This window comes from Electrophorus electricus, chromosome 3, assembly GCF_041902795.1.
Source record: "Electrophorus electricus isolate QZ-2024a chromosome 3, ASM4190279v1, whole genome shotgun sequence".
NCBI classification, from domain to species: Eukaryota; Metazoa; Chordata; class Actinopteri; order Gymnotiformes; family Gymnotidae; genus Electrophorus; species Electrophorus electricus.
The window spans coordinates 33042801-33059136 of record NC_137499.1 but is presented as its reverse complement, the minus strand read 5'-3'; the positions used below and the strand labels follow the sequence as shown (position 1 = coordinate 33059136).

General features: G+C 40.0%; 1 protein-coding gene across 3 annotated transcripts in view; it reads right to left on the bottom strand.

Annotated features, from left to right (window-relative positions):
- The window catches only part of crhr1 (corticotropin releasing hormone receptor 1), an 88001-nt gene that overhangs the window by 68806 nt on the left and 2859 nt on the right, over positions 1-16336 (bottom strand). Inside the window, exon 2 of one of the 3 annotated variants that reach the window (XM_081711183.1) lies at positions 6777-6841. The exons of the other annotated variants lie outside the window; for them this stretch is intronic. Within the exon in view, the coding sequence (XP_081567309.1) occupies positions 6777-6824 (48 nt within the window). The 5' untranslated portion in view covers positions 6825-6841. The remainder of the gene's footprint in view (positions 1-6776; positions 6842-16336) is intronic. 3 annotated transcript variants of the gene reach the window in all.

Here is a 16336-nt window from a genome sequence, read left to right as displayed (position 1 = left end):
AAAATCACTGGAATAATTTTTTAGCTATTTCTATCACCACCAAATGACCATTGATTAAATGATGGTGTCATAAAATTGTTAACTAATGAAACAGATAAAACAGCTGGATAATTATAATGAAATTCAATTGAATTTATATGTTATAGATTAAAGGACAAAAATACTTTATATATCATCCCCTATTGATACAAAATTATAAATATTAATACTAATACAGAATTTGTTGGAAGGGGGTGAAGAGAGATGGTGTGTGGTCAGTTTCTGCAGTGGCATGGACAGACTGATGCAGCCGGCAGCTGTGCAGACTGGAAAATGGGTAATCCTGCCCTAACAATAGGCCCTAACATGCAAGAAGAGCCTGAACACGCCCAGGGCTTGACTCCCTCTGCTAGCTTAGCCTGCCCCTGGAGAAGCAAGCCTGACTGGCAAGAAGCGCAGCCTCCTGGGTCTAATGCAATAACCCACTAGAGCAGGCCCATGCCCTCTGTTACCTCGCAAACAAACCCCAAGCAGCAGAAATCTCAGGGATCAGCTCCATCTTGTTGGTGTGAGCTGATGACCACAAGATGCATAAAGCTGCCATGATCACTTTGAGTCTTCTGACAATTCCAATTGCTGGGCTGAGGGCCCTACCAAAGAGCCATGTGAATGGTTAGGTCATTTACATTCTATCCAAACCTAGTGTTTCAGGGTTAGTACCAAAAGCTCACATTTTTCAACATGCATTTAACCCATTTTATCATAATAATTTTTTTTATTACAGCAGTCTTAAAGTCCATGTTTGCTAAAAAGGCTGTGTATGTGCTCTACACAGATATCTATATACAGAAGCAATCAGCAGATAGCTGAGGGACATGAGGAACAAATCGATGCTGCTTATCACCATGCCCAGTGTGTCAGACTGCAGAGACATGGATGGGTGTACAAACACACAGAGAAGAAGAGCCTGTGATTGGCAGCTGCTTCCCCAGGCCTGTGCTACTTCTCCCTCTGCAGCTGGGACCAGCTAGAGCAGCTTGTCACAGCTCTCTTCCAGATCAGCATTCATTTATTTTGGTTAGGGAAAGACTATGCACCAGACAGTGGGGGCTGCACATGATAAATTATGTACACTTCGCTTGTGTTGAGGCAAATTATGTTTCAGTTCAGCTATTTGTGGGTACTAATTCAGTGGGGGGGGGGGGGGGGGGTAATTGCAGTCACTGTGTGGATGGAACTGAACCTTGCTGTGTTTCATAATGTGTGGTATGGTCTGGAAGCTGATTGAGATCAGTGGTGAGAAGAACTATACACAAGTAGTGACAGTACTGGTCCCATGGGCACCTAATACTCAAAAGGTTCTTAGCATGATTTTGCCTGCACAGAGTGGCTGCACTACAGATCCACACTGTGGATGCCCAATGAAAAGCAAGGCTGATAAAGTACAGCAGCTGAGGTACACTGTAATTTGGCATTTTCTTCACTCTTCACCCCTGTGAATTATATATGAATACGTGCAGCTGTAAGGTGGCAAGGATCTGTAGTAAGTTGGTGTATGTCCTATGTTTACTTTGTATATGGGTCTGAGATGACAATAAAGCTAACCTGACTTGACACTGCCCCGTATTTCTTTTCCCAGGTAGAACACCCAGAAAAGGACTGGATCTCTCTTATACCCTCCTTAGTAACAGGAGCCTTGTCTTGTAACTTGCGGGACCAGAGAGATACATCTCAAGCTTGGAGTGCCTCAAGGATGTGTAGGTAAGGGAAGAATCTATCAGGCCTGAGTCAAAGAAAACAGCTGCAAAGGAAATTAATCTAAATTAATAAGGTATTCTGTATAACAATGCGCCACATTGTTTTATTGTTGATGCTATTTCATTTTATTAGCATTGGTTGTACGCTTCTAACATGCACAAGGGATGTTTAATGACCTGTAAATTGCTGGTTAGAGCTGTGTGAGCTGTCTAAGCATGGCTCACATGCTCCTCTCCTCTGAGCCCAGCTCCACTAAGCTGTCAGGACCAGGAAGCAGCTGCTCCTGTCCATCTGACAGCACTGAGTGGTAGCGGCCTTAGTCTGGATTGTGCATGCATCCACCTTCATCTCCTAAGAATTCTTGGCTACTTGCCCCTTCTCAGCCTAATCAGAGGGAGTAGGGATTGGAAAGAGGCGGAAAGAAAGAGAAGAAGAAAGAAGTGAAAAGAGTGATATTGCCTACAAAAAAACAGAGAGACTCAGTTGTTGTTAAGTGCAACTTTGAGGTTTTATGGTCCTGCCTCCTTGTTTCCAGCAGCAATTGAACTGGATTAGTATGTTTATCAGTGCCTTCAATATTAAATAAACCATAAGCACAAGAAACATGTCATGGCTGAACACTTCCCACAGCCTTGCAGCAAAAGAGACATGGCCCTTGTTTAAATGTGTTTCCACACTAACCTAGAAGGGAGCAAACAGTACTGACTGTCTCATTTTCATGCCTGCATGTTGGAGTTGGCCTGATGACTGCCATCTGCCTCCCCTCAGTAAATGACCCCAAAAATCTGTCATTGTCAGTGATAATCACTGGGCATGTATAGGACAGGTTAAATGTGGAAGTGTGGCGACGTCAACAGAGGCCATAGGATCTTCCTCTCTGCTTTGTATCCACTCCACTGAACCCTTATTGATTAGTCAGGCTTTTTTTTTTTTCTTTTTTTTTAAAGGAAAAAGACCACATAACCATCTAACAGAGGCTGATTTAAGCAGCCCCCATAGACTGAGGGAAGTCTGCATCCTTTTCCCCACATGGTGAAAATGATACATCGGGCTGTCTCCATGAGCCATAATCCTGACTGTGTAACTCATGCTGTAAAGAGCTGTCTTTATACTTTTCTTAGTTGGTGGAGATGGTAGCTGAGTGTGTGTGTGTGTGTGTGTTATCACCACCTTCTCCAATGATGTGAAAGTATGTGAAGTCTAGTCACTGATATCCACTAGTCATTTAATTACTCTTTCTCTCTCTCTCTCCCTCCTTCCTCCCCATCCCTCTTTATCTGTGTGTGGGAATGTGTACATTTCTATTCTATATGTCCCAGCTCGATTTCAGTTTGCCTACCACCAAAGTCACCTTCTTAATGCATTATTAATATCAGCTGCCAAATTTAATATGGTGCACAGTAACCCCATTTACTTATAGCGACATTAATTAATGCGCGATACAACCTGCAGCCAAGGAAAAAGTAATTACTTAATTGCATTACTTCTGATTATTGGATAAAATGAAGGAGTGATAATGACTAGAAACCTTTTTTTTAACCACTACCTCAAAGCTTCGTGTAGCAACATCAAAGGTTGTCAGTGGCAGCCATCCTAGTGCCAGGCCTCCCTTATTAAAATGGCTAAAAATGATCCAAGTCATCTAAAAATAGAAGAGAGGCTCTACAGTTAAACAAATGTTCCCTGTGGGTCTTCAAAGTGCCTTTCAAATGCAAATGTGGCATAATTAAGTTATTTGTCTCTCAATAACTCTCTAAAACTCTCCAATTTTCTCTCTAAAGCATTTCTGAAAATGAATGTGAGTACTAATATAACAAAACAACTGCCAGACTGTGTTTACAAAGATAATGGTAGGAAACAATTGCTCTACGTATCAATTTTTATGATATTTTCATTATTATTATTATTATTATTTATTACATGCAGTGTTGGTATGGCATAAATATGTTGTGGTATATCAATGTGTCACAGAGTCAGTGGCATAGATTGTCAGCAAATGAGATACTATACTAGTATTTGTACCAGTATATGTACCATCAATGTACCTACTTCCAATAGCCACACAAAAAGAGACTGGAGCATTATAATGAAACATATATTGTAGAATTTAATCTAGTGTTTCTTCTAAAGATTTTGCCTAAAAACCTTTTTTTTTGCCTAAAAACCTTTGTCTAAATACTTTTTTTTTTGCCAGACCACCTAGAAGAGCCAGCCTAGAAGAGGCATAATTGCTGTCTGACACACTTTGTTGAAACATGCATTTGCAAGGAGTGCAACCCGCCATAAAGCAATCAAAGGTGTCCACAGCATAGATGGGAGGGAATGTTCAGTTAGCTAAAGTTATGTTATCATGTGTTTGTGTGTCCTTGCTTGACATATCATTGCAAAGGGAAGTGGTGCGAATATGTACTGTGGCATGAATGTGTTCGTCAAACTCCGCTGTCAAGCTTTGCCTAGAAGAGGCCTTTTTTGCATGCTGACTGACTGAGTCACATACACAAAGAATCTAAACAACAACATTTCAACTTAAATAACATTAGCTTGAAAACAGTTAGCGATACCAGGGATCTTTGTTAATCAATGGCAATTTTCTCCATGTGGTTTTGTTTTGCTTTGGTCCACCCTCATCTAGACATAGCTATGGGTAAGAGAAGAACACACACTTACTAATATATAGCAATATTAGATAAATAGCATAATGGCAGAGATAAATACAGGCAGTATAGCTACAAACACTTCCATGCACCAGTTCTTTCATATAACCTAGCTAATTAGATACAATACTTCAAGCAAAGCCACTCAAACACATGAAATGAAGCTGTTAGAAAACCTATCTGTCATCTCGGCAGTAAATAATGGTAAATGCTTACTTCCTAATGTTAGCTGTGCAATACATGCTTCCTCTTGTCTTTGGTCTAGAATTAATCATGAGTGAGACACTACTCTTCCACAAAAATATCTTTCCATGATGAAATCCTTCTGACTTTGTGAGGACATTCTTTTCTGGTCTGAATGATTTTTAACACAATATTCATCTGTAATGCCTAAATATATAGTTATTTCTATATTATATTTCTAGAGTGTCCATATGTATGTAAGTATGTATGCTGTGTGCATTTGTAAATGTGCCTGTGTGTGTGTGTGTGTGAGTGCATGTGTACAAGAGTATATGCATTTGTATATGTGCATTAGTATTTATGTTTCTGCGTGCATGTGCATACGCATATATGGCAATTTGTGTGCAAAGCACATGCATATTTGTTTTTAAAGACTGCTCTTGCTCACATGCACATGCACATGCTGTGTGAATCTGTTAAAGGGTGCACCAGGGTGCTCAGATTCATCATCCTCCCCAACATCACCAGCAGCAGAAATAAATGATCTCTCAGTGGGGACAGATTAAACTTTCCCAACATCAAGCAAATTAATGAATCAATTTAGTGATGTGCCTAGCCTTGACAAATTATTAATCATTAGAAATTTTTTCTTTTAATAATTGTGAAGGTTTGACTAGATGTATGTGTATAATTTCTTGTGTGTTCACTTGGTTTTAACGGGAAAACCATTTATGGCAAATTGGTTCACCTGGTTTCACTCAAGTCAGTGTGGTAGCTCATATATCGCAGGTGGTCAGCCGCAGGGTTACCCTTGAATTGCTGATACTCATAAAGTAAAAATATATTGGCAGCATAAGAGCGGGACCAAAATAGCACTGAGCTGTTATATGAAAGGTCCACTGGGTGTTAATATTAGCTGAAACCCAGCTTAGGGCAGATGAGAAGAAGGCCTGGGAGCAAGGCACTGCAGGAACTGCTGTTCAGCTCTACTCTCCTGAGCTCAGTTATCAGCAGGGAGCAGGCTTGTCCAGATTTAGCCACTGGGTACGCTAATCAAGGAGTACGAAGGCCTGTAAAGCCAAAGTGGGGTTGATGCGAGCTATCCGGCCCCAGAGTACAAAAACCTGCCCAGCTAATGTGGCGTTGACATGAGCCATCCGGCCCTGGAGTATGATAGTCTGCCCAGCCGATGTGGGGTTGACATGAGCCATCCAGCAAGACACCACTTCTGCTCTGTATTTCTGCTTTCTTCATCTCACTCTGTCCAGTGGCAGTGCATAGAAAGAGTTGATTATTTGACCAGAGGCAACTTAATGGCCAGGGAGAACAGAAAGGTGACCTCATGGGGGAATGAGGTACCAGAAGTGAATGCTCCATACACTCCTGGAAACTTTTCCTTGGCCCCAGCACCTTAATTTGGAACAAGGTGTTGACAGACAGGGGATCAATTTTTAACTGCCCTCAAATTGTTTCTGAAAGTTCAAAGAAATGGGAGTCAAAAGTAATTTCACATTATGAGAGGACTTGGGCAGATTCAGGGTGAGTAGTGTGTTATTCCTTGGCCAATGCAAGACTATGTGTGTTCATTTCATCATTTCTTCTAAAAAGGGCTCTCCAGTCCTGCTTATCAGCTCTTTTTCTGGGTTTAACACTAGCAATAAATAGGGTTGAGTAATCAATAAAGGGTTGACCTATGAACTAAGGGTAAATGTTTGCTCCTTTCCCCATTAAACAGCTTATAAGCATGGCAGTAGCTGTTGTGCACTCTGTAGCAACGGCTATTGGGCTTTGGTGGGTATGTGAGAAAGCACAGGTTTGTGTCCCCTTGTGTCCCTACAGGTTTCAATAGCTGTACTCTTTGTCCAGACTGACATTGGAGTTTGTACAACCAGCACACAACCACATTTAATCCAACCTTAAGCAACCTCTGAGAGGTAAACACATTCCTCTGGGGCTCCTTCGTGGCCACTCTAACTTAATAAAGCCAGCCAGGCAACAGGACCTCAGGCCAAAAAGGCCCTATGCAACAACCATGCTGCATGTGAGTATTAAAATACTTTCCAGAGTTGAACACAGGTTAGGCTTTCATCAGAGTTAACGAACTCACAAGAATGAGGTTCTGGGAGAATCAGAAAATAAAAGAAAGCCCCATAAATTAAGGAGAAAATAATACAGCTAGTGTGTAGAGTCATTAAATCTGACTTTCAGTCCCCTGGGTCTGTCATGGTAGGGATGAGGTTTTGTCTTCATTCTGGCTCATTCTGTTCCTAGCACAACACAAACAGAGAGTGAATTAAGGGATAGCATAAGAGATTTGCATTGTAGAATAGCAGCGAATAACATGTGTCCTGCAGTGTGCCTCCAGACTTGTAGCGTAGTGCTCAGTCGCGACCTGGAGCAAGCTAGGGAGTAACAATGAGTGCACCTCTCGCAAGGTTCAGAGGCCATGCTGGGAAACCATCTGGCGCAAGCAGTCTCTTCTGCTTCTAAAACACTGTGTACTGTACACAAGGATCTGAAGCCCCTGATACGTAGGTCACTCTGTCCTCAGCTTGAAGGCTGATCCCTGAGGGTGGACCCGTACCTATGGCACGGGTTTACCCGTTCATGGCATTTGAAATCTGAACCCTGGCATTTTCGTACCCAGTTGCCTGCTTAGGGCTCTGTGGTTATGCAGAGGGCAAGAGGGTCCTGAGTTTACAGCTGATATATACAAGAGGGTCCTGAGTATACAGCTGGTATAGTGGCTATAGCTTGCTGTGGGAGAACTTGAACATAGGATTGGGGTCAGAGTCTATGTACTCCATGTAACAGGACCTGTAACATGGCACACTTAAAAACTTGATCAGCTTGATCTCTTATCATGCCAATCTCTGCTGGTGACTAATGTTGGACAGTGGCCTGGTAGCAGGGATGCCATGGTAACTGAGATGAGAAACAGGGAAAAAGAGATGAGAAACAGAGGGAAATTAATGAGAGATGTGTTCAGACTACAGTCCTCCACCCACTTATTTCACATTTTTAATAAATTTTAATAATGTGCTTCCTCTAGGAGTGGCCATATGCAGAGGCTTGATTGCCTTGTCTCTCTGAAATGTTGGAGATCTTTTACCAGTCTGCTGTTGCAAGTGTTGCACTCTTTGAAGTAGTTTGCTGGAGAGGCAGCATCAGGACTATAGATGCAAGTAGGTTCAACAAACATATCAAGGTTGGCTTGGTTGTGGGCTGCTCTCTGAATGGTTTTAATATGGTGGTGGAAAGGAGGACACTTAAACTTACAGCATGTAGCTGACTTACATTTATGACTGAATGCATTTGAGGGTTAAGGGTCTTGCACAGAGGCCCAACAATGGTAACTTGGCAGTGGTGGGAATTGAACTGGAAACCTTCTGGTTACTAGTACCTTAACCACTGAGCTACCACTGCCCTATTTTGGGCAGTACCTCACAACCCCAACACAACCTACTGACCAAACAGTGGAGCACCTTTATTAACAGTCTCATTCAGCACTGCTGTGGCAAGGAACATTACAGGAGTTCATTTGTTCCAATCACATTGTACAACAGTTCTTCACTGTACCAGACAATTATTGTGCACTGAGCTTCTCACTGAACAGGCTCAGTGATTCTCACTGGGTCTACTCATATCCACATGCACTGTCCTTTACAATTCTACTTGTTCAACATTGCCTTAAATGTGTGCATTGTATAAGGATAATTTACAGTGTGCTGAGACACTTTATGTCCACTCTAGCCACTCTAGCCCTGTATTTATATCCACCTCACAAGACATTCTACTTTCATTCTTATGATTATTCTGTGGATGTTGACAATATACCCTAATACAGTTACTCATATCCTTCATTTTCATATTACTCTTTAGACTTTGTCCTCATTTGCATAGTTATTCTGTTTATATATCTCAATATTTATTTTTTACAATGCATGTAAAAGACTACATTCTTTATATATTTTTTTTTACAACACATACTAATTGTTTATACTGTTTATTAGCTGTTTATTTGCTTTTAAGTTTTTTTTTTCCATTTTAAAATAACTTTTGGTGCTGCTGTAATGTGTAAATTTCCATCCGTGTGAAGAAATGAGTAGGTCAGAAAAGTGATACAGCTGTAGGATGCAAAAACTTGTGTGTACAAGTAGGCAGCATGGGGCCACTGAGTGCAGGAGGTATAGTTGCAGTGTGTGTGAGCTAACATAAAGAAAGAGGAAATCTGTTGGTGAGTTTATAAATGGAATCTGAAATGGTGCCATGTTTCGTCAAGGTAGGTTCATGCTTAACACATGCACATACATTCTATGTTTTGTGATGTGTAAAACAGCTTTAAATAAGTCCTGTTTAGCTTGACGTTTGTGGTCTTTGAGCTCACCACTGCAAACTTAACCTTGAGCTTGTGCTTCCACGTACACGTTTTAGCTGTGGGGTTGATAATTGTGATAAATGGGGATGACACGAGCTGTAAAGGTAGCGCAGGAAGTCGATATATTTTATGTTAGGACTTGCAGCAGAGTTCAGCAGAGATAATTAATAAGGATTCTGAGTAAATTTGTGGATGATATGGATGTTTGTGTATATGTGTGTGGGAGGATGGATTAAGCAATACTTGGTGTGGGAGTAACAGAGTAATAGAGGGCTTGTCCCTCAATGTGTTTTTAATCTTACTGCACTCTAAGTGTGAGTATGTGTGAATCTATACACATATTGTGAAGAAATTATATATCAGGAATTAGTACCAATTTACATTACCCTAGATACATAATGCATTAAAAACTAAATACAATTACTTTTTCAATCCATTTACTAATAAGCCTTACATAACAGCCATGTTCGCCAGGCTATTGAACTGTGACAAATGGCAACATGAAGACAAAATTAAAGAATGTACAGTATCCATCTAGTATTGAACTTAAATTTAGGGTAAGAAAAAAGACATTCAACTCTGCCCCCTGTGACGGTGTTATTATGACTAAAAGTGCAGGATGCTAGCCTGGTGTTCATCTTGTGGTCTGCACACATAGGCTTTAAGAGACAGAACCACAAACCCAGAGCTATCACTGTATCTATCTATCTCACTGTATCTTTCACAAATATAAAACATATTATTACTTATTTCTCAGAAAGATTTCATTTGTTGACAGAAAATCATGTTATTGTCATTCATTGTACTGTGGCAATACTGATGGATTTGTAAATCTTGTGATTAATTAATACATTTTATATTAGTTAAAATGCCATTAAATATGAACATATTCCATTAGAGTAATAATAGTTTTAAGTAAGATCTTTGGTTAATGGAGGCACATCAATACTGTCTAGTAATAACAGTATATCACAAGGCTGGCTAAATAGATCTTTTCCATAATCCAACCAGTCCACTCTAGTGCTTACCCTTCTCATCTTATGAAGGTATTGATATGTATTTGATTGTGTGAGTTTATTCTTATACAGAGGAAGCATTAAACTGTGCATAACAGTGGGACCCTGGGATAGATCTGAGAAGGATTTGATAGGAAGCTGAAGTGTGATCTGAAGCGGGCCATCCAAGCAAAACATCTCAAACATGTCTGCTGAAATCAAACAGATTAGTATTAATGAATGGGCAAAACACTTCATAGTCACTGTGCTGGGGCTAGTCAGCATCAAGAGAAAGTATTTAGTTGAGGTTACTGCAAATCAGGTACAATTACTGAATGTAAGCTATGATTTTGAGCATTAAAGACTTGGCAATATTAAATGTGAGTTTTTTGTTAAATATGACTGTCCTTAACTATTATGATTAAAGAAAAAGAAAACAAAAACTAAGCTGGATATCTAGATAAGTCTAGATAATCAGATATCCAGATATCTAGGGTTCATAAACCTTTTGTCATACCACAACTATATGACACACACACAAGTTTCTAGGATTCTAGAAAAAGAGCACATTTCCCATAGCAGAATCCTTCGGGAATGTCGGTGTCCTTGTTAATGACTCTTTCCGTGAGATTGGCATGATCCACCCTGGACATAACAAACTTCCCTCCTTAGACCTGCTGTAGCAACAAAATGGGGTCAAGTGCCACCACTTGACTACAACCCATTAGTGCCTCTTGCTTGACCAGTGATGAAAAATTTGCTCTTGTAAATACGCCTCTATTTGGCAGCTGGCTTGTGTTTATGGCTTGGGAGGGCAGAGATTGTTTATGTGGACGCTACAGGCACCCTTTACACTGGCACTCATGGAGTACTTTACCTCCATACACATTCAGCACTGGATTTCTGTCTGTTTGTGGTAAGCCCTAATGTACAGTAAAACAATGCACTTGCCCATTTAAAATATCTCAAATGCAAAGTGCTGATCCTGATTTAGAATATTGTTTTATTCTGTCCTCTGTTTAATATTTTGTTCATGCATCAGGGAGGCAAGGGAAAAGGCATTATAAAATTGAACTCGGTGCCAGAGAAGGAAAAGAGAGAGACAGGGAGAGAGAAATACAATGTACATTTATTTCCAAATCTGTTCATTGGAGTGAAACTTTTAGCCAGCATTTCTGTTGCATTGATTATTACAACATTAGCTTTGCATTCATAATAATGTAAAATATTAGCATAGTAAAAATGTTGCCTTCCTGTAGAAAAGGGGAATCTCCTGCTTGAATCAGAGAAAAAGGGAACCTCCTTTGCTAATTTTTGTGATTATGATTTGCTTTGTAGCTGCATCTCATAGAATTTGTCAATATCCAAATTACAATTCAAATAAACAGAAATAAACAGCTGCAGCTACAGAGCAGCTCAGTCAAAACAAATCCAGAGGAAGAAACATCTCCTAGGAACTGATAAGACCGTTGATGTACATGTTTGTTCTAAGCAGGATGCAGAAATGGTTCACATGCAAGTTGTGCATGAGGAGAGACACGTGAGAACAATGCTGATGACGAGTCAGAAACACACAGAGTAACGGTGGCTGTAGTTCTTCTGCCTGAGCTTCTCAGCACCCAGGTACCAGCTATTTGTATTTTGCAAAAAAACTACGGGCCACTGGGACTTGTGGCATGTACAGCTATTGTACAGCATCTGTGCCAAGTCAGTTAGCCATGTGTTGTATTATATAATTACAATACTGTGAAATGAGTCACACAAGGCTCCATTTGTCTAATACAATTATACACATGTTAAGATGTTCTTTACATGTGCCAAGACATTAGGGATTATATAAAGGCCTAGCTCAACTTCCCCCTCCCATTTACTGTAATTGCCCAACAATGGATAAACCACCTTCGAGGCCATCAAATGACAGGTTTTTCATTAGGTCTGTCAAGTAGGCATCCCCTTTCTCCAGTGTCTCATTGAATTAAGCCTACAGCACCTCCAAATGGCTAAACAATGAGACCTGTTATCCCAGACTCACCCCCTTCCAAGCCCATTTTGTAATAACATTTTTCAACAACTGATTGACTATTGTGCCCTATCCTGTGACTAAGGCTGTATTAAACCCCACTGACATCTTAGTGAGCCTTCTGAACCACAGCCACTGACTAGCCTTTTCAACCACTTCTGAAAACTCTTTTCTAACTTGTGTCTGACCACTGACACTCTGCCCTTCCTTCAAAACTTAATAAAGCTGTTTCCAGATAAGAATTGCTGCCTAAATAAGAATTAACATCTATGTGCTTACCGTCCAATAAACATGCCAGGTATTTAAGCATCTGAAGTATAATCTCCATGTGAAAGACTAACTTTGCTACCTGATAAAATGTGCCTCATAGAATTAACTTAAACATAGTTTACAGTGCATGTCTTCCCGTACACCGACCAAGGTTTTGGGTTAGAAGGATATCAGGACAGCTGCAAGGATTCATTTGATGCGACTTGGACTCATAGCCCATAAGCTCACCAACCTATCTTTCGTCTCTCAACATATTCCCACTTTAGCCACTGACTCTGTTTTCCTTGATTGACTGCTGCTGCATGCCTGCCCTCCTCTTCCTGCTCTTGAATAAAGTTAGTAATCATCCACCTCCTCTCTGGTAGTGCTGTCTTTTTGAATGCCTTCCATGAATCACCTAACCCAAACACTGCTCTTTCATTTTGTACATGCTGTATGACATTTCTGTCTTCCAGAGCTCTCTGAGCTTACTGGACTGCCTCTTGTGAATCCCACTTCCTTCCTGTTTTAACAACAGGAGCCTGCCACCTCTTTAGAACTCAACTAAGTAATCTCGAGACTTATTTTAGCACATTTAAATTTCTCTACTAAACATTGGCAGCTCTAGCATCCCTTTTCTGTACCAACCTACACTAATTAGACAAGAGGCATACCTTACCACTTCCTTATGGTCTTATGCATAATCTTTTTTTATTTCTCCACTTGTCTTACAGCACCTTCATAGGCTGTCAGACGTCACCACATCTGAAGAAATAATACAGATTGGAGACACAAAAAGTTTTATCTTACCTGGCAAAAGGAACTCATTGATATTATTAATATCCTTCACCATATATTTTCTCAGGACCACAACTTGCTCTATATCATTAAGAGTGGCATTATAGCATCTATCAAATTGTTGCACAGGCTTCTCGAGTACCATTAGTAAAAAAGGTTTTCTTGCATGAGCATTCCCCTAACAGTAGATAGACTTTTGGATTGATAAAGTTTAACCTTTAACCTTTTCCACTTAAGATTATCATTCAACTTGTCAAGCAACCTTTGATCACATGGAAGAGTAGTCAAAAGTGTTGTCATATTAACAGTAAATTCTCTAATAGGAGGGCACTGAGTGCCATCCTGCAACATCTCTCCACCAACGCACTTGGAAGCTATGATTATCACTTCCAATGCCATTGTAAATGCCAATGGTGAAATTGCACACCCTGTAATTATGCCCACTTCCAGATGCTGTATATTTGGTGCATATCAAATGTAGTATATTTATCTGTATTAAAGCAAAACCAAATATCTTTAAAACAGGCTCCGACCAGCCTAGTAGTACTATCTGGCACCTGAAAAACTCAAATGCCTTCCACGGGACTTTGTGGTACTGAGTCAAAGGCATTAGCAAGATCCAAAAATACTACATGTAGATCCCTGCCCTCCTTCTTTGCTCACTGATTCTGATGCTAGATCACACTACTATGTTATAAACATCCTGAAAAGCCTAGGATCCCTGACTTTTGCACTGATGTGTTGATTACACTATTAGCTTTCAAGTATTCAGTCAGCCTCTGCACAACCACACTAAAAAGATCTTCCCCTCCACATTAATAGGGCTTATTAGTCTAAACTGTACTCACTGCATCTTTCTTTTTGGCATTAGAATTCCCCCTGTTCTTGACCACCCCTTTAGGATAAATCCTTTCATCCACACTACTACAATGAACAATCAACTTTAGGATGTCAGGTGCACTTTTATAGAGTTGAAAGGGACCTCACTAGTCCCCAGTGCATAAGAACCATGTGCATGAACATCTTGCGCTTCTTTCCACCTTGCAGGGCTAACTGCCTTTGTCTCCAAACAGTGGAATGTCTACTGGCAGCTCCAGCCTTTTTTCCCTCTCTTTATCTGTGTACAACATGTAGAAATACTTTTCATACTCCTTCTTTCCAACCTTCAAGATACCAGTTTTCTATATATATGGTGGAGTAAAGAGCAGAGAAAACTGGACTCACTCTAAGTTGGGAAGAGAAATTTATATTTTTATTCTTATTGTGTGGAAACCAATCTGGCCACAGTGACAACAAGTAAAACTTCCATTGCTTTATACCTCAAGAATAACTACCAGAAATATTATGAAATATATGACATATATACCTATAATCTGACTGAATTACAGCAATAAATCCCATGATGGAAAGTATTTTATCCAGCAATTATTTATTTTTCTATTTGCACTGCATTTGTACCATGTATCAAACCTAATGTTGGACTGGACTGATGGAACATTCACTGAATGAAAACCACTTTACAGTGGTTAGTGGAAGCATGTTTCAACAGTGGCAACTCAGGGGAACCCTGCACTATACTGGGGTCTCATTACAGAGCCCCCAGAAGCATGGTTATGCTGTCAGTGAAACCCTGTGCTCCATCTTTCCAGTGACTTTGACTTCTGTTTGCTCATTTCTGTGTCTCTGTAGCAGGTCTAACTTTAGAGCAGACCATTTATGCCAAGCTTTCAAGTCTTCAGAATATCACTTCAGAAAAACCTCTAGTTTGAATAAATTGGCCAATTACAGAACAAGAAGGTTCTATAATAGTCTTATTTGATTCCTTTGGAATAGGTTGTGACCAGTACTGAATACCTCATGTGACAGTAGAGCTCAAGGAAAAGGCATCATTTATGCTTTCCACATCTATGGTTTGACAGATGGAGCATATTTGACTACTTGTGAGGAAATGACATTGAGTAATGTTCTAATAATTAACAGCTTAGTCCTCTCACCACCTGGCCACAGGGATATGAAGAACCATTTTATAGTATAATACCAACTACACACATGGGCTGCCTAAATCTTTGGCTGGGTTTACAAAAGACCCTCCAAAGAGATAAAGTGTAAACACCATAAAGTGTAAACACCACCATAATATTCATAATATTCTTTCATGACAAAGCTGCCTATGATGCTTTTCTATGAGTCTTGAAGAAATTCTCATATATGCTGAGCACTTTTAGGGACTAAAGTTCTGAATAAAACTGTTTGATGAAGGGTTATATTTTATTGCAATTTTTCATTTTTTTAAAAAATTATATTTAATGGGAGCAATGATCTTTCCAATCAATATTCACTTCTTTAAAAAATAGATGGATCAATCATTAAATCATTAATCATTAATGTTGAGGACTGGATAAAAACTGTTGACGTTATGGGGGTGCTACTGCAACCACTTAAATATGAAAAAGAAAAGAAAAATATATTAAGAATAAAGTAGTATATATACTTATATATGTCATATATAAATTAATTGTATATATGGAAAAATATTCAAATGTTTAAAACTAAAGTAAAAGTAATGTTCTGATGCCTCAGATGACTACCTAAAGAACAAAAATAAAATCAAATACATACCTGGATAGATATCAGCAAAAAGCTCATATTCTCTTTTCCAACTTCCTGTGGGGGTTTTGAGTGTGCTTACAATCTACTGCTAGCTAGCAAGCTGCTGCCTTGCAGATGCTCCCCTACAAAGCAGCCCTCTCTACCCGTCAGCCCTATTAGCATCCCTAGTGTGTTGAGCCTGTAGAGATCCAGTGAGATGCCCCTGTACCTGAGTGCTCTGTGATTAGTTAATGAGATCAGTGCACTCACCGAGCGGTGATGGATTGACTTTAATTGCACAGGACCTGTCAGATGCTTGGCAGACTGAGGAGTGGGGTTGAGATAGGTCCATGTCATCTGGACAGGTGTGGAACAGTGTGGCAAAAACACGTTTGCACCCATCAGAAACACACAAAAGAGCCTGCTCTAAGTTGACAAGGCTTGGACCTGCGCCAAGGTCATCCAAACCAGGAACAATTCTTAGGGCCAGTTTCCCTGAAATCCTAGCCAAGGAACTAGGACTGATGACGGCCCTCCATTATTAGGAGTTTACCAAGACCTACATTGTATTTACAGCATAGTTTTACAACACAAGAGCAAATAATGGTCTAATTTGAGAGGAGGGACAGAGGAAAACATCATCTTTTTCACAAATGAGAAAGATAACATCTAGCTCTCTGCCAATATCCCATCCCTGTGATAGACATGTTGTCATGACAGAGTGCTAGTTATG